The sequence below is a fragment of the Protomyctophum parallelum genome, assembly GCF_964188405.1.
Source record: "Protomyctophum parallelum genome assembly, chromosome: 21".
NCBI classification, from domain to species: Eukaryota; Metazoa; Chordata; class Actinopteri; order Myctophiformes; family Myctophidae; genus Protomyctophum; species Protomyctophum parallelum.
Window position 1 is genome coordinate 27,708,147 of NC_139713.1, and position 18,532 is coordinate 27,726,678.

Here is an 18,532-nt window from a genome sequence, read left to right on the forward strand (position 1 = left end):
TGTGTGTGTGTGTGTGTGTGTGTGTGTGTGTGTGTGCTACAGCTGCGCCCTGTGTGTGTGTGTGTGTGTGTGTGTGTGTGTGTGTGTGTGTGTGTGCTACAGCTGCGCCCTCTGGTGGCGGGCGGGTGGTGTAACAGCGTGACACACACACACACACACACACACACACACACACAGACATTCAGCCCTTGCTGTCATAGTAAGTGGCTCACTGCGTTCGCAAATACTAGGGTTAAAATGTGAGTTGTGACGTTCTAGATTAGAAGGATCTGCTGTATGTGGACTGTGTTGACAAGCTGGCAGCTGGTCATTGTTGTTGTTGAAGTATGTGTCACTTTACATTTGCATATACATGAAATTCCTCTTCTGCATTCACCCATACATTGTGTCATTAATTCAAGCCTGACCCAGCCACCACCAGCCTGCCTGTCTGCCCGGGAGAGGCAGAGACAAACGCTGTTGGCAGTGTAGTTTAGCACCATGCAAAAGTTTGGTTCAAATTCATTTGATTTGTTCTGCCTGTTGACGTGTGAAATGTTTATTTTAATGAATCCATTAAGACCCGAGACCGATTCCACAGATAACTTTTATATCAGCAGTGCTCACACTTTTTTTTTCATATATTTTTTATCCCACGATTTTGCAACCCATTTTTTCACCCAGTGTCAATTATCTAATGTAATCCTGGGCGCTACACTTCCTTTGCCAACCTGGGGGGGCAGCGGACAGACCTCATGCTTCCTTCTATGCACGAGGAGTCCAAGATGCTTCTTTTCACCTGACAGGGGAGAGTTTCCCCGGCCGGACGTAGCATGTGGAAGGATTCAACACGTTATTCCGGCCTTTCCCCTCCATCAGGCACCTTGGCTGGCCAGGGGAAGGCAGTTTAGAGACCAGGGATCTAGGACCTAGGGGAAACGGGGAGAACATGCAAACTCCAAACAGAAAGGCCCTTTCGCCAACCCCGCCTCGGAGAGAACATGCCCCCAGTGCCCACAGTGTCCCCAGCGGGAATCGAACCCAGGACCTTCTAGCTGTGAGGCGACAGCACAGTGCTCACACTTTCAAGATTCTTCAAAAATGTTCAAAAATAGCAGATGTACAAGCTTGCAGCTTCGTGCCGGGATGTGAGCTTGTATATCTGCTATTTTTTAACAGCCAATGCAAAAATCTCAAATGACACGGATGCTTTCACAGTTTTAATGGGATAAAGGGATTTAAAAGGAGATTAAATACACACACACGTGACACGCACAGTCTCACACACACACACACACACACACACACACACACACACACACACACACACACACACACACACACACACACACACACACACACACACACACACACACACACACACACACTTAATGTCAATAGTGTTTGTCCAGAAAGAGACAACAAGAAATGTGCATATATATATACATATATATATATATGCACATTTCTTGTTGTCTCTTTCTGGACAAACACTATTGACATTAAGTGTGTGTGTGTGTGTGTGTGTGTGTGTGTGTGTGTGTGTGTGTGTGTGTGTGTGTGTGTGTGTGTGTGTGTGTGTGTGTGTGTGTGTGTGTGTGTGTGTGTGTGAGACTGTGCGTGTCACGTGTGTGTGTATTTAATCTCCTTTTAAATCCCTTTATCCATTAAAACTGTGAAAGCATCCGTGTCATTTGAGATTTTTGCATTGGCTGTTAAAAAATAGCAGATATACAAGCTCACATCCGCAGCTTTCCTTCATATTCAATAGTACATGTCTAGAACAAACAAACCAATGCTCAAAGAGGTTCACATGCCTTTTAAAATAAATACTCGAGATGGTAATGTTGTCGAGACGTCTGTCTCGGGAAATGTGGCATGAAATCCCACCTTTTACAACCACGGCAGTCCAAATGATGGCGTTTGAATTAATCACACAGCTGCGGCTGGCCTATAGCGGTTAAGGCAAATACTGTATATCACATGCAGCAAGTCACAGGTTTGACTTGACAAAATATATAATGTGAAAATATCACATCTGAAGAGATAGAGCAGAAGGAAACGATCAACCCCAACCACACCTCAAAGAACAGAGCAGAACCAAACAGTTGAACGAGGTGGCTGCTCCTTCTTATAGTCACACCAATACACTTCCATCCTCCTGCCTCCACACAACACAACGCATCCAATCCACGCGCAGAAAGCAACACCCGGCTTCTTGAAGAACACCATCCACAAGTGGTGTATAGGATCTGAGCTACTTATGAACGGACTGCACAACAGTAATAACGACAGCTAAAATCTCCTTTTCCTGAAGACATCTCTTCTCACACGTCCCTGTCTCGCCTTCCTGCAAAGTACCAAGCGTGCATGTGTGTGTGTGTGTGTGTGTGTGTGTGTGTGTGTGTGTGGGTCTTGAGTCTAAAGTTCTACCTTACGCCACACACCCCTTCCAGGGAAATGTGAATCACGAGTGGCAGCAGCTGCATTAGCTGACTATGTATTTGTCTAATGCTGATTCTACTGTGTATATATCTATTCATGATGTTTCGCCAAGTCATCTGACTATGAACGTGGAAATCAATGTAACTCGACCGTTATCACATTTTGCACTTGTATGCCTCTGCGCCTGTGTGTGTATGCTACACTGTGTGTTTGTGTGTGTGTGTGTGCGTGTGTGTGTGTGTGCGTGTGTGTGTGTGTGTGTGTGTGTATCTATACTTGTGAGGACCAAACGTCCCCACAAGTATATTAGAATTTAAGAAAAAGAAGATTTTGTAATGGTTAAACTTAACAAATCACAAAGCGATTCAGGTCGGGGTTAGTGTTAGAATAAGATATTTAGAAAAATAGCCGGTCTACAAGCTATTTTCAATGCCATTGTGGTCCTCACAAGTATAGTAATACAAATGTGTGTGCGTGTGTGTGTGTGTGTGTGTGTGTGTGTGTGTGTGTGTGTGTGTGTGTGTGTGTGTGTGTGTGTGTGTTGCAGGTGACTAGCTCCGTCTTGGACTCTGAACCAGGACATAAAGTGCTGCAGCATCCTCAACAGCGTCCACATTACACACTGACTGACTGGAAAGGACAGAAGGAGGGGCCGAAGCTAGGGAAGGAATGGAGGAGGGGAGGAATGGAGGAAGGAAGGAAGGAAGGACTGATAATGGATTCCTGGGCTACTGACAGACTCCGAGTTGATCGTTTTTATTGACAAACCCTCATTGTAATTTAATACACAACTTTTTGACCCATTAAAACCTGTCATTGTTTAGAACTGAGCTATATATCACATACCGGTACATTATTTCTCAAAATGTACTTTGGATATTCAAAAATAGCAGGTGACGGTGTACAAGCTCATGAGCTTGCAGATCTGGTATTTTGGAAAGATTGTGAAACTTTTTGCAAATCTTTGAATATATAAAAAAAAAATAACTAAAATCTTTGCTTCTGGGTCCTTCGTACTTTGAGCACCACTCCACTGATACATATATATGATTTTCAGAAAGGCATGTGTTATGATTTAGAAGACATTTTGTCGGATCGGCCTCAGCTCTTAATAAAGGGTTCAAAATCAAATAGGACAGCCACTACAGTGGACATTCCGCTTTGTGTCGATGGGCTGTGGCAGAGCCATAGAGGAAGACAGAGTTACGACATTGAGGGGGCAGAAAACACCTGGTCACGCCACGTGGTTCACGTACTTGTGCGAGCCCATAGACTCCAATGCCTTCCGTAAACTTCCGGTTTGTCCCTTTTCAATAGAAGTCTATGTAGAAGAGCCCCATGAAGTGAACAGAGTTTTTGTAACAACTCTCGTCTTACTCTATGGCTCTGGGCTGTGGATGTGCCCGCCGATGACATCATCGGTGGTCATTTCTAGCTAGATTTCAAACTTGAATTTTTGTCCTGTTGACGGATGTCTTTTCCAGGAAGAGAAAGGCTGTAGTTCCCATTTAGCTTGGAATGATCCCCACCAATGATGTCATTGGCATTTCTGAACCATCCACAGCCAGGGGAAGTGTTCCTTTTAACAATTTGTCAGTGGTGGAAAGTAACTAAGTACATTTACTTAAGTACTTTACTTAAGTAAAAATTAAGTATTTTTGAGGGGCGTTAGCCCCTCCTATATACAGGTTTAATGTTTGTTTTTAGTTCAATGTTTGTTTTAAAAACGCCATTGACAATAAAGAGAATTTAATTTTTGTTTTGTCACCGTTTGATTTATATCACCATTACATCACCTAATCATAGCAACACGAGTTAGACTTTAATATATTTGCGCCCCTCACTTCACACGGGTGTGACTTTTATACTTTAATTTAGTATTTCCAAATTCCAGTACTTTTACTTCCACTACGTCTTAGTGGCAAATATTGTACTACTTTAGTTACTAGTTACTTTTTAGATTTGGATTATTTCGACCCCAGGTCGCATTTACTATATGAAATTGTGCATTTCCCGTCAGTCAGTCAGTCAGTCAGTGAGACAGTCAGTTGGTTGGTCACCCCAGGCATGGCCATATGGTCATGCCTTGTAACATCACGTGACATCATCAGGGATGGAGATCCCTGATGTCATCATTGGCCAGCAACTCACCAGCAACTACATCTGACTTCAAACCTCAAACGCTTAGATCTCCATATATGGAGCTGACCTGTTCTGACATTCCATATGTTGATCCTTAACCGTCCATCCTTCCTCTTCGATGTCTCCCTTTTGACTGATACCTGTCCATTTCATTTTAAACTCTAGACGGGCCTGCCCCAAAGTTATTAGTGCAGCTGCGCCCAGCAGCCAGCGAAAACTAGAGTTCTTAATAACAGGCCCGAAAATGAAGGCCCGGCCCTACCTGGGCCCTCATCAAACCCTGTACACTCAAGACATTGCCCACGCTGCCACCCGCCACCGCTCCATATTTGGCCAGCACAGAATTCATTCCATATGTTGATCTGACCCCCCATGCCAAAGCGCCAGTGCTCGGCCAGCAGTCTGCTGTCACCTATAGGAGGATGCATGCACGCGACGATATAGAGCTGACCTGTTCTGACATTCCATATGTTGATCTGAGCACATCAAACCCTGTACACTCAAGGGACCCTCAGGCGTCTCACTGGTAGTAGAACAGTCAGCTAATCCTGGAACCATGGCATGGCAACGCCAGCTTGTTTTCGGGGTGTGACACCATTGTGTGATAAAGCATTAATCAGGTTTTAAAAGGCCAGTCCACACCAACTCCTTGCAACAGCAACTCCTTGCAATACAACAATGCAACTAGTCGCAACTCCTGGAGGGCCAATTCAACCCTTTTGCAACAAGATCTTATTTTAATGATGTTTGGGAGACAAGATACACTTTCCTGGGGTTTTTATGTGGGTAATTTGTGTTTTTACATATTTTAGTATCTGTGATGTCATGGATGGACTCTGGTCTAGGGGTGACCGACGGACTCGACACCGGGCACTGCACTCCCTGTGGTGGTGTGGAACGCCTGTGTCAAATATGAAGTCGGTGAGGCGAACGGTTTTCGAGTTACAGACGCACACACAGAGACTTGGTGCATTTATAGATTGATATTACAATACTTGAAACCAATTTCAGTAAACATTTGGAGCTGAAAACATGTCGTATGTGCATGCACACACACACCCACACACGCACATAAACACAGAGTATTGGGACCTGCGTATGGTGAGTTGTAGGGTCTTGTAGGATCCTTTGACCAGTGAGATTGCTTCCTGTCTGAATCCACTCAGCTGCACCTCGTTAATGATGACCATCTCATCCCCAGCCTGTAGGGGGTGCTCTAAGCGGTCCGCCTTACCCCCTTCCTCTACCTGCGAACAAAAGAACAAAAGTATATATTATGCATGTTGTATGTACTGTATATATATTTATTTTTGAGCGGTGCACATTGTTCCATAGAAGGGCTATGTGTGTCTCTATGTATGTAAGTCTGTTTAGAGTATGACCCATTGACCCCTGCAGATGATTGGGGTCGCATTCGGGTCACACACTGACGAGCAGCTGGGTAAATTACACAGAGCAGCATTCACACACACATACACGCACGCGCGCGCACACACAGAGAGAGAGAGAGAGTTGACACGGGTGTGATTTTTATTTGAGACAGACAGCAGGAGAGCTTAGAGTTAAGACAGTGTATAGAGAGTAGAGGCGTGACATACAGTAGGAATTTAAGCTTAGAGGGAGACAGTGTAGGAGAGAGACAGAATTGCATCTATGTGTTTGTCAGTATATGTGTGTGCGTGTGCATGCACGTGCGTGCGTACATCTGCATTGATGGGGTCACTATGAAGGACAGCAGGGGGTCTTGGCTGACCGCCTGGTGACCGCCATGTCCTCTATACCCTCTGTTTCTCTCTCTGTGTCTGTGCTCCCTGAGGACCAGCTCCAGGCAACAAAGTCTTATACACACCTATATGCCTGAAGAAGGTCTTTGACCGAAACGTTGCCTAAATAAAGTTCGTATTGCAAATGCAGACAGTGGTCTTCTGTGCAGGAGTGTGTTCCAAACATGAATGAGTTTTGGTGAGGAAGACGAAAACCACTTCGGACTCAGGAATGCCAACTCTACACACATGGAATAAAGCAAAATACCATTCATGTTTCTGGAAGATGCTTCTAAACTTGAATTCTATTGCTGGTTTGATCACTTCGAATACTCTTTCATCTTAAAATAACTACCGGTAATGACCAAAAATTGCCAATCTACAAGCTCACAACACGTCGCGCTGCGACACACACACACACACACACACACACACACGGCACACACACACACACACACACACACACACACACACACACACACACAAGACCCTGTTGCACATATTTCCCGGAAGATTGTCGTGTTGAGTCTGCTCCATCGCACACGGATTTGCGCACACACACACACACACACACACACACACACACACACACACACACACACACACACACACACACACACACACACACACACACACACACACACACACACACACACACACACACACACACACACAACCTTGAAATCTTATCCGTACTAATGATGAAAACTCTTAAAAGTATTAGTAAAGTATGTGTGTGTGTGTATGTGTGTGTGCACTGTGTGTGCACGTGAGTGTGTGCTTGTATTACTGTCTACATGGGGACAAGGATAGTAAAACAAGCATATAGTAAAACCAGACACATTGTTATTTTCATGGTTAAGAAAGATTTATAGAGCTAAGATTACACTTAGTAAAAGAGTCATCTTGGGTCCAGGGTTAGGATTATGCATCAAGGAGAGTGTGTCAAACGGATTTGCGCACACACACACACACACACACACACACACACACACACACACACACACACACACACACACACACACACACACACACACACACACACACACACACACACAACCTTGAAATCTTATCCGTACTAATGATGAAAACTCTTAAAAGTATTAGTAAAGTATGTGTGTGTGTGTATGTGTGTGTGCACTGTGTGTGCACGTGAGTGTGTGCTTGTATTACTGTCTACATGGGGACAAGGATAGTAAAACAAGCATATAGTAAAACCAGACACATTGTTATTTTCATGGTTAAGAAAGATTTATAGAGCTAAGATTACACTTAGTAAAAGAGTCATCTTGGGTCCAGGGTTAGGATTATGCATCAAGGAGAGTGTGTCAAGGTTTAGGATTGGGGTTGGGGTTGAAGCTTGGGTTACAAATGGCAACATTAATGGTTCAAATTGATTTTCCCAATGTTTGTTTGATGTCCCAAACGATTGTGTGTGTGTGTGTGTGTGTGCATACGTGTTGTTTACAGTATAAAAGCAGGTTCATATGTGTGTATGAGTGCAGCAGAGATGTGTGTGATTAGTTAGATCTTAAAACAACATAAAGGCTCCGGTGGCCACGGAGGCTGTGGGTTGGAATCCACCGAGGTATCGGGTGTCTATATGCAAACACAATTGGCCCATGTTCCGGCGAAGCTGACATTGTTCATTGCTCATACTCCTATAGGCTGGGGAGGCACCTGTCTGTACAGGATGAAGGCCCTACATCCTCCTGGTGGGGGCTCCTCACTGGCAGGTTAGTCAGTAGGATACAACAGTAGTGACAACACAGAATGTGTGCGGGGGGGGGTTCAACCTGGGTATCCTGAGTCCTGATCAATATCTGTAGAAGACTAAAATGTCCCAGTTTTCAACATTCACAACCAACTTTGTCATTGCCATTGTCATCATTGTCTCTCAGTGTGTCATTTCAAAGTAAATGACACACATAAAACAATCGGCTTCATTACCGGGCGCTTTGCGGAGAACAAAGGACAGGAAGACAGATAACATAGAGTCTAATAAAGGCGTGGTCACTGGTCTACCTGTCCAATCTTAAGGTATAAATTGATGGTGAGTTACTACGTGTGCAGTGAGTAAATGTGCAAAAAGTCACAATGGTATCTGCACAATAAAGACTGGCTGCTTATGTGTGTAACAGTGTAAAAATAGTGAGTCAGTGTGTTAATTTTAGAATGTACAAATGGACAAAATGACTTTCAAGGTTCAGAAATTATTAAGCTTAAAAAATACATGCATTATTCTGTTTGTACTCTCTGGCCCTGGACGCTGGGGGCGTGTCTGCTGAATCTGGATATATTTGCATATTTTCCAGAATGCACTTTAAGTCACAGGGAATGTGGAGTTGTTTACCTATAGTTATTTGAATATGGGGATGCATAATTAGACCTTTTATCCATGTCGAGTCAAACAATCTTTGCTGTTCCGAGGGTCCCTGGCACAAAGTATTTTTCAGATGGAGGTCCGCAGCCAAATACATATCATTTTGGGGGTCCTTGACATGAAAACATTTGAGGACCACAGGGCTAGGCTAATCATCACGCTTTGTCATACGATTTGGAATATTCTTTGAAACATTGTAACAGCTCAAATCTTGTATGGGGTTCCCTGGCACTACATGTCTTCGGACGGGGGTCCATGTTCATATGGGGAGTCCTCCTTGACATACAAAAGTTTGAGAACCACTGAGTTAAAAATGCTCCCTGCAGCATGCTACACGGAATGCAAGAGTGTGCCAACAGCCATAGAAATGTGTGGCTGATTAGAAACACTTATGCAATCAGCAGGCCTGCCAGCTGATTACAGCTGGGGCGTATGACTTCCATGTCCTGTATCAACTAACAAGATGCTCAATTTAGTCCCATTTAGCATTGAAGTGCAAATACTGTACCACAATATGACCCATCGTTGATGGTCATACAAATACTGTACCACAATATGACCCATCGTTGATGGTCATACAAATACTGTACCACAATATGACCCATCGTTGATGTTCATACAAATACTGTACCACAATATGACCCATCGTTGATGTTCATACAAATACTGTACCACAATATGACCCATCGTTGATGGTCATACAAATGCAGCTTCAGATATCTTGTGTTTTCTTTTCATTATTTTTGAGTGGTGCAACCACTCCTACAACCAGCTTGCAATGTCCTCGTACCTGTTTGTGTGTGTCTGTGTGAGCACCAGAAACAGAAACACCAGAAACAGTGAGAGGGGTAGTGACTCTAATGAGAGAGAGTGAGAGAGTGAGAGAGAGAGAGAGAGAGAGAGAGAGAGAGAGAGAGAGAGGGGGGGGGGGGGGGGGGGGGGGAATTGCACCACTCAGTTCACACGTGTGTGATTTTTTATGTTAATGCAGTCTCTTCTCTGCGAGATTTAGTTGTTTTGAATGCAGATGCCTGGAGTCTAAGCCTGACTTGAGACTAAAAGGCATTTCCCAAGAATAAATATCCCCAAATAAGGCCAGCAGAACTGCTCAGTAGCTCTGTGTGTGTGTGTGTGTGTGTGTGTGTGTGTGAGTGACTGTTTCTTGTGCGTGCGTTGATTCTCACTCAGTATGGTATTCCAGCTGAAATTCATTACCCCGTCAACAGCAATAACCAAACAGAATAGCTGAACCAACAGAGCAGACTGGCTAAAAAAAACATACTTCTCTAAATCAAGCCCAGACCCCGTTACAGGAGCAACACAGGTGGGCTTGGGGTCTGCTTCCAATGCCCTCTCACTTACAGTACTCTAAATCCTGTTAAAATATGTTAATGGCCTGTTAACTTATTGTGCACATTCCCCATTGCAGCTAATGAAGACTTACCCATACTCCCATACCTGCCTTTCTTACCTACCTTGCAAGTGGCAACTGCATTTTTTTTATCGTACATTTTTGTGATTTATTTATCATCGCTGTCGGGTCGAAACCTCATTATGTTCAAAACTGTTACTTTTCAGGGTTAAAAGAAATATCAAAAGAAGCACATCTACAAGCACATATCTCTGCTACTTTTGATGTTTTTGTGTGACGCTATAGTATGATAAAGTAGAGTGTTAATGTATCAATATTTTGTTACTATATTGTTATTAGTACAGTCTCGCTGAACATGCCACAGCAGCACACCATCATTTCTCTGCTTGGCAAATAAACCCCCTTGAATCTTGAATGCAGGAGGAAAAAAACAACAGCTCCATTTTTACACTCTCAGGGATAAACAGAACAGTCAGGTCGTTGAAGTGACAAATGAACCTCTAACCCTGGCATAGTCAGTGCCATGCTCTGCCAGTGGCACGGATTCATAAAAGACCCTTTGACGTCATCTGGTGCGCTCTGAATCCCCCAGAGACGTCCCACACAGCGACGCGCTTGTCTACCCTCCACTGTCCAGCTCCTATCCATTCAAACGGAATGGCGGCGTGCCTGTATGACTGGTCTCTGAGACACACAAACACGCAACGCAGGGCCTCGCTGGGTTGGCGGGTGGTGGGTGCACACCAGCCCTGACAGTAGGGCTGGTGTGCAGTAGGGCTGTCACGATCACCACCTTCTACTTGACGATTCATTGGCATACAAATAATTCATTGTCATACAAATAATTCATTGTCACGTCTGAATAAAAATATATGTACATCTCTGTTTGCCTTTTAGGCTTCGTAAACCAAAATTGCACAGGGTAGATATGACAAATAACTTGAGGCCGATTCTAGTACAAAATGCCTTCTAAATCAGTAGTTCTCACACTTTCAAGATTAAAAATAATAATAGCAGATGTACAAGCTTGCAGCGCAGCACCAAGTGACATGCTGTGTGACCTACTCTTTTTTTTAAATACGCTAACGCTAACATCTAAAATGACACAGATGCTTTCCTGGTTTTAATGGGTTAAAGAGGTGACGGTGTCGGTTGGTACCAAACCGGAGCTTGTACAAAGAGAAGTATTGTATGCAAGACACAGGTTAGCAAGCTAATGTTAGCTAACGTTAGTTACTGTTGTGGGAAGGACTTGGAGGACAAACTAGGTGATATCAAACTGTCCTCGTGAATCTCTTTCATTATACACAGTAAAAATACAGTTAGAATACATGTTAAATAGCTCTATACTGTATATGTTTGTTCAGTAACAGGGGTCTTTCCAGTTCTTTAGAAAACAGAAATACATTTTCAGGTTGAGATAAACAATTTCAGTAACAAGGAACTCATGCTTGTTGCATGCAGGAAGTAGGCCTAATTTTGGAAATGGAAGTAATGAAACAAAGAAATGAGCACTCTAAATTGGAATTGGAAGGAACACCATCAAATTTAAGCTGATGAATGGGTTCTCTCTCCTGACTGGAATTCCTGACTGGAAGTCTGATTGATTCACTTATGCCATGCAATATACTTTGTTGTACAATGTCGGCATGCAATCTACAAGCTCACAACGCATCGCCTTGCGACACATTGTGAGTTTATGTTTTTTTTATATCGTAATCGAGGTAAAGGTTCGTGATATATATTAGATTATATATATATATATATATATATATTGATTTGAAGTCCTACCCCGAAGAGAGCACTTTGGAACCAAACGGACCCTTATACGGATCTTTGAAGTTAAAGGACCACTTCACCACTTTTCAACCTATCTTCATATAATTAGTCATGTAATGTAATGTTCATGATAAAATAGCACAATTTTTTTCCTATTTAGTCTGTCGCATGGGAGGGCTGTGGGCAATTCAAAATTCCGTCCACCAGTGACATCATCAATGGGGAATCCAAGCTATTAGAAACTGCAGTCTTTCTATTCCTCAAAAGTTGCAATACGAAAATGGAAGCCATCGTTCTCATGATAATTAAAAAAAAAAAAAAAATATATATATATATATATATATATATATATACTGTATATATATATATTTTTTTTTTAATATATATATTTTGTTAAAGAATAATCTGCTGGTGTCACTGGTGGACGGGTTTCTGAACTGTCCACAGCCCTCCTATGAGACACAGTGGTGATGTGGTCCTTTAACAACGTAAAAGTAGAGACTGCTGGATGGATAATAATATGGTAGCAGGAGACAGGAGTCCAATGAGAAGCCACTCGGCACTCTATCATATCCTGACAACCGTGACCCTTTGATTGGCCTTCAGTCCTATGGCAGGGCAGGGGACAGAGAAGGAGGGATCAGTCCTATAAGGCAGGGCAGGGGACAGAGAAGGAGGGATCAGTCCTATAAGGCAGGGCAGGGGAAGAGGAACATGGAAGGAAGGAGGGAGACCGAGAGGAAGGGAGAGAACAAGACAGACAAGAGGGAAAGAGACTGAGTAGGGCAAAAAAGACAGGTCAGAGAGAGAGACAGAGAGTAGGGAGGGAGACACAGGGAGAGAGAAACAGGTCATGTGAGAGAGGGAGACAGGAGTTGACGGACGGACGGACGGGCGGACGGGCGGACAGACAGACATGAGACAGAGAGACAGCCTTGACGACCCTTTGCTTAAACCTGACACAGGGCGACAGAAGATTAAATAAAACCTTCCAAACCTCAAGAACACATACAAAAAAGAAAGAAATTCTGTGTCACATTTTTCACATTCTTGTTCTATTTTCTCTAGACATTTGGCCTCCATCCCAGAACAACTTCTGTGCATACCAGACCTGACTGTCTCTTATTTGCTTTTATTTTTTAGCTGATGCTCTCATCCAGATAAAATTTAGTTAGACTCAAACAGTCAACAGTGACTGTCTTGTTGTCTGCAACTGCCTGTCTTAAGAGGTTAATCATAGCTGCCACTCTACCTGTACTATGCCCGTATTTTAATCTCATCTATACTCTGTTACAAGTACAAGTCCCACATTCAAAATGTACTGTAAACGTATGGCACCAAAATATTACCAAAATTAAAAGTAGTCATTGTGCAGAATGTCCCGTTTTTCTACTTGCCCAACGGGCAAGTGCCTCTGAGACGACCAGTACACCCCAAAATACATACATCAATAATATCCTCTATTACATTGCATTACCCACACTGTACATAATTCAGTGTCCATATATTTCAACGGGTAAGGACTAGTATTAACTAATTTCTAAATTCCAATTTCCACTGTGACTGCAAGCTGACAACATGTGTGACATAGCAGGACAAAGTAAACAAATAACAACCAGGGATCAGGTGAACATCATACATGAACTAAGCTGGAATTATCTACTATGTCATTGTCATATGAAAGATGTCATAAATGTGTATGATTTCATTTGTGCTCATTCAAAGATGAAGGGTTGAAAAATACTTTAAAACAACAGTTCGGTTATTTCTTAATGATAAAGATTTCTTTGCTTTCCTGGCACAAACGGGCGGGCGGCATAGATAACCAAAGAAGATTAAATAAATCATCTGTCAAATTGTTATGTTATCGGTATCTGCCAAGAATTTCACAATCCATTGAGAGGGAGTGAAAGAGAAGATGGGAAGAGTAACACACACAAGGAGGCACATGGACACCAGTGTTGCCATGTCCGCTTATTATAAGCTTGTTTCTAAAGTGTATAGTTGCTTCACTGCTTATATTATAATTACCGTATGCATGTACCGTAGTTTATTATTTAAACCAGTGGTTCATAAATATTTTCATGTCATGGACCGCCACGTTAATATTCGTCCATAACTGCCATCTGAAAATATTTTGGGCCAGGGAGCCCTGTACCAGATTTGTGCCGTTGGAATGTAATGTAAAATATTCCACATTTTATTTCAAGATTTGTTTGGAAATCTACAAGCTTATAAATGGTCTATTTTCAACTAGCCGACATAATCAGTATATAGGTTTAAATTGCTCATGTGATGATCGATATACTTCTTTTGGACTTGTTTCCCAACACCTGATTGCTTATTTCTCTCACAAGTTCTGCAAACACTGATGGACACACAGATGGAGGGAAGCCAATTCAGTTCAATTTTATGAAAGTGTCAAATCACAACAAGTTGTCTCAAGACACTATAGCAGAGACCCGATATTGTCCCATCCTGAGCAAGCAATTTTTTTTGTGTGGAGGAGGGAGAGATCGAGGAGGGAAACCCCTCAGGCAACACCACCTGATATGGGCTTAACTAGAAAGATCAGAAAACACCGCACAGTCAGTAATGAAGTGTGAGGTTTAAGGTTCAAGGCAAGCATGATAGATTTGCACCTGTGCACTGTGATGTTGAAGGCTCAAATCAATGTCAAAGTCTCTCCTACACTGTCTGTCTGCAGCTTCCCTACTGTCTGTCTTTCCTATAATGTATGTCTCTCTCATCTTTCCCACTGTCCGTCTTTCTGTCTCTCCTACAATGTCTCCATATCCCTCCGCTTTCTATACTGTCTGTCTCTCCTATAGTCCTACACTGTCTCTCTCAGCTTTCCTATAGTCCTACTGTCTGTCTGTCCTCCTACTATGTCTCCCTCAGAGTTTTCTATACTGTTTGTCTCTCCTGCACTGTCTTTCTTTCCTTAGCACTCTCCCTCTCAGCTTTCCTTACTGTCTGTCTGTCCAACACGGTCTCCCTCTCAATAAGGAATATTTGAGTGCACACTCATAACTTACAGTGGCAACACAGAAAGAATAGGCTGCACAGATTTTCGAGCTTTCCTAATTCATCATACTACGCACACTTTTCATATGACAAATTCATATTTGCCACTTATAGCCTATGTAGGCTGTATCCCACCTAATAATTATGTGTTCCAAAATTGAACTATTTGACTGGTAGGCTACTTTAAGGAGAGCTGGTGGTAACCTATACCTCCTGTCTGACCAAAGGCCAATACAACAATGTCACTATAGGTCCATCTTGGAGACAAATAATCATGTTTGTTTTTTGTTAAATAATTACAGACAGTCACAGTAGTGTCTCGTGAGAGTGATAGGCCTATAGTCTGACTATGTCAGACAGTGTCAATTGTCAACTTTTCAACATGTCTATATTCCTCCACCTGTTCGTCTGTCTCTTCTTACCTTGGAGATGATCAGCGGCTCTCCGTGCTCCAGACCCCCTTTCAGGGTGAAGCCCCAGGGGGCTCCGCCCTGCAGCCGGGCTTCGACCAACACGGAGCCGTCTGTCCGGAGCACCACCGCCGAGCTGGCCGTCGCCGGGCCGGGGTCATCGTCATCCAGATCCATCCCCGACCCATCTGTCCGGAGGAGCACCGAGGTGCCGCCGCCGCTGCACCGGTCCATCCCCCGCCCCGTGCCCGGGGACGGGAGCGCTCAACGTCGGGTCCCTAACTGCAGCAGGCAGGGTCGAGACTTCCTCAATCCATGAAGTGAGAAGAAAAAATGTTTTAAATAAGTTACGGACGTAATTTGTAAAAAACTTTTTACGGGCATGTAATGTAGGATTTCCGAGGTTCCGCCGTCGCTTTGTAATCCCCACACAGTGAGACAAGAGAGCAGGAGGATAATCCGAGAATAATGCGATTCATATCCTTCTTGTTGGTGTTAAAACGAGATTTACGATCCGCCGGCTAGCTGCAAAGTGCACCGCGCTTGGCTGGGCTGGTTGCCCCGCGGCGTTCCAAAGTAGGTAGGCTACACATAACACATTAGTATACATTAACTACTAGCGTTCAACAAAACCCCAACTTCACTTCACTTCTGTTACCCCCTCTCTCTCTCTCTCTCTCTCTCCCTCTCTCTCTCTCTCTCTCTCTCCCTCCCTCTCTTCCGAAATCATTTTAGCATCACAATAGGATTTGCTCCAATTCACTGAGCGAGGAGAAAGGAGAATGGGCAGACAGAGAGAGTGAGACGGGTCGAGAGAGAGAGAGAGAGAGAGAGAGGACAGGTCGAGAGAGAGGGGACGGGGGACGGGGGGCGAGAGGGGGTGGGAGGGGGAGAGATTCAGGGATTAGGTCAATTTGCCACGCAAACTGAAAAGTTTTGGCCAGCGGTTTTTGGCTTTAGAAAGCCTGCAGAGTGACTTTTACACTTTTAAATGTTTAGTCTTCCCCTCTACTTAATTTCTGTCTAATCACAAATTCACAACTGGATATAGAGATATAACAGACAGCTTGTGAATGTCCAAGTCTGTGGTGAAAACTGACAGTAAATGCATTTATACAAGACTACAAGTGTAAGACTGTAAATATAGCCTACAAGTTTGAATTTATTGAATTTGAGGATTTTGAGCAAGGCACAATGTCCGATACATTTCGATACTTGGAATTTCTCGTTCTTGATACAGTAGGAAAATAAGGTGATAATCTACAGACTCCTGGAAGAAATTACACGACATCTTCAATAGGGTCTTAAAGTGATATAAAATGGGCCATTATGCATAATGACTACTTTTAAATTTGGTTCTGTAGCTAAATTATGAGAAGTTTGTCTTTACTGCAGGTGGAAGAATGCATGAGTAGCCTTGAGTGTCAGAGTGAGTGCCTACTTACTTTCTGTTGTGCTGTGTGCTGTGTGTGTGTGTGTGTGTGTGTGTGTGTGTGTGTGTGTGTGTGTGTGTGTGTGTGTGTGTGTGTGTGTGTGTGTGTGTGTCATAGTGGTTACATGCATCTAAATTCCATTCCGTTGGTGTGAGGCAGATTAAAGATGTGAAAGGTAGTTGTGTCACTGTTTCCTGCATTCAACAGGAAATTGTGTTTGTGTAGAGTAGATGCATGACAAAGCTGGATGCAGCATGGTGGATTCAAACCCACAATCTCTGTGTTGGTGGTCACTGGTCAGGCACTTTACCACTGCACGACTATGACTATTATCAATACAAAAGATGCTCTTTTTAAATTGTCCAAATCAACAGGGATACCAATCCGGTGAATACAAGTCATGCATAACAGGCCTACAGGAAGGACAAAAGGAAAACTCACAAACTAATACACAAAATGCACGTGCATGTACTGAGATATTTCAGATGCAAAATATAGAGGGAACAGGAACTCTGTAATCCGCAGACAGACTGAGATGCATACATCCAAACAGAAATCTGATCATCTAATTGCAATAAACAACATTAAAATCACTTAGCTACTCATGCTACTCATCACATGGATATTTTCAAATAGCTGATGTATATAGGGTAAAGTGGCAACTGATTTTGATGCTATATTAAATAATTTTGCTGGCTGCTGGGGACCACCTGGACCACACTCAAGGACCCCTGGGGGTCCCCAGACCCCCACCAAGGACCCCTGCTCTATAAAAAAATATGTACAACAATGTGCAATCAGGATTTTATTGTGATGTGATATAACATATTGTCCAGCCTAAGGCCAATGCTCATAAGATGCACGATTTATCCTTCAGGAAATTGCTGCAAAAACCACAGTTGGGTAAGTAGTAAGAAATAGCACATGAATGAGAAGAACATAAACAATATCCTAAAAATCACAAACAATATAAAAATAATTCAGAGGAGTACGAATGGCTAATAATATAAATAATACATTTTAATTTGGGTATTATGCCAAATCCTTGGCCTGACATATCCAACTGCAGGAGAAAATAGAAGAAGTGCTAGAAGAAGCACTGAGATGTTTTACTTAAGTTAAAGTATCAATACCACAATGTAGAAAAACAAAACGTACTTAAAGTACAAACATAAAAGTAGTCAAGTCATTGCGCAGAATGTCCCATTTCAAAATGTATAAAACTCTTTTGAAAATAGCAGATGAGCTTGTAGATCGGTATACAAAGTAACTGTAAGATTCCAAAGAATTGTAGTGGAGTTAAAAGTACAATATTTACCTCTGAGATCTGAGATGTAGTGGAGTAGAAGAAGTAAACGTATTGTTGGAAATACTCAAGTAAAAGATATTAAAAAAAATACTTCAAAAAGAAGTAACAGTACTTGAGTAGATTCCACCACACACATGCCAACATTTTCCTCCTGTTTCTTACCATGGTTATATGTATAATATATTTGTGATTGGAGATATCAATCAGCATTCCAGTATTCTGCCACATCCTAAAAGCATATTTTGCAATGTTCCACCGTTTGAGAGTGCTGCTACTGTATGTATATGCACCCATTCCACATTATATGCCTACTATTTTATCACCACTGACATGGCAATGTCATTGTGGACAATAAAGTGTCTCTGAGGTGTAAAGCAAGGCAGTAATCCACACCAGTCACTGTTAGGGAGAGCACCGTTGTTATGTCATCACAATTGCCATGGCAACCGGACACAGCAGAAGGGTGTTAAGTGATGTTTGTGAGGCTGCA

The 18,532-nt window shown here is 42.8% G+C and overlaps 1 protein-coding gene across 1 annotated transcript in view; it reads right to left on the minus strand.

Annotated features, from left to right (window-relative positions):
• Positions 1 to 15,938, minus strand: part of shroom3 (shroom family member 3) — a 78,868-nt gene extending 62,930 nt beyond the window's left edge. Inside the window, exons 1-2 of the mRNA XM_083793345.1 lie at positions 15,313 to 15,938; positions 5,659 to 5,813 (exon numbers count right to left, since the gene is read on the minus strand). Coding sequence (XP_083649471.1) covers positions 5,659 to 5,813; positions 15,313 to 15,534 — 377 coding nt within the window. The 5' untranslated portion in view covers positions 15,535 to 15,938. The remainder of the gene's footprint in view (positions 1 to 5,658; positions 5,814 to 15,312) is intronic.
• Between the last annotated feature and the right edge of the window lie 2,594 nt (positions 15,939 to 18,532).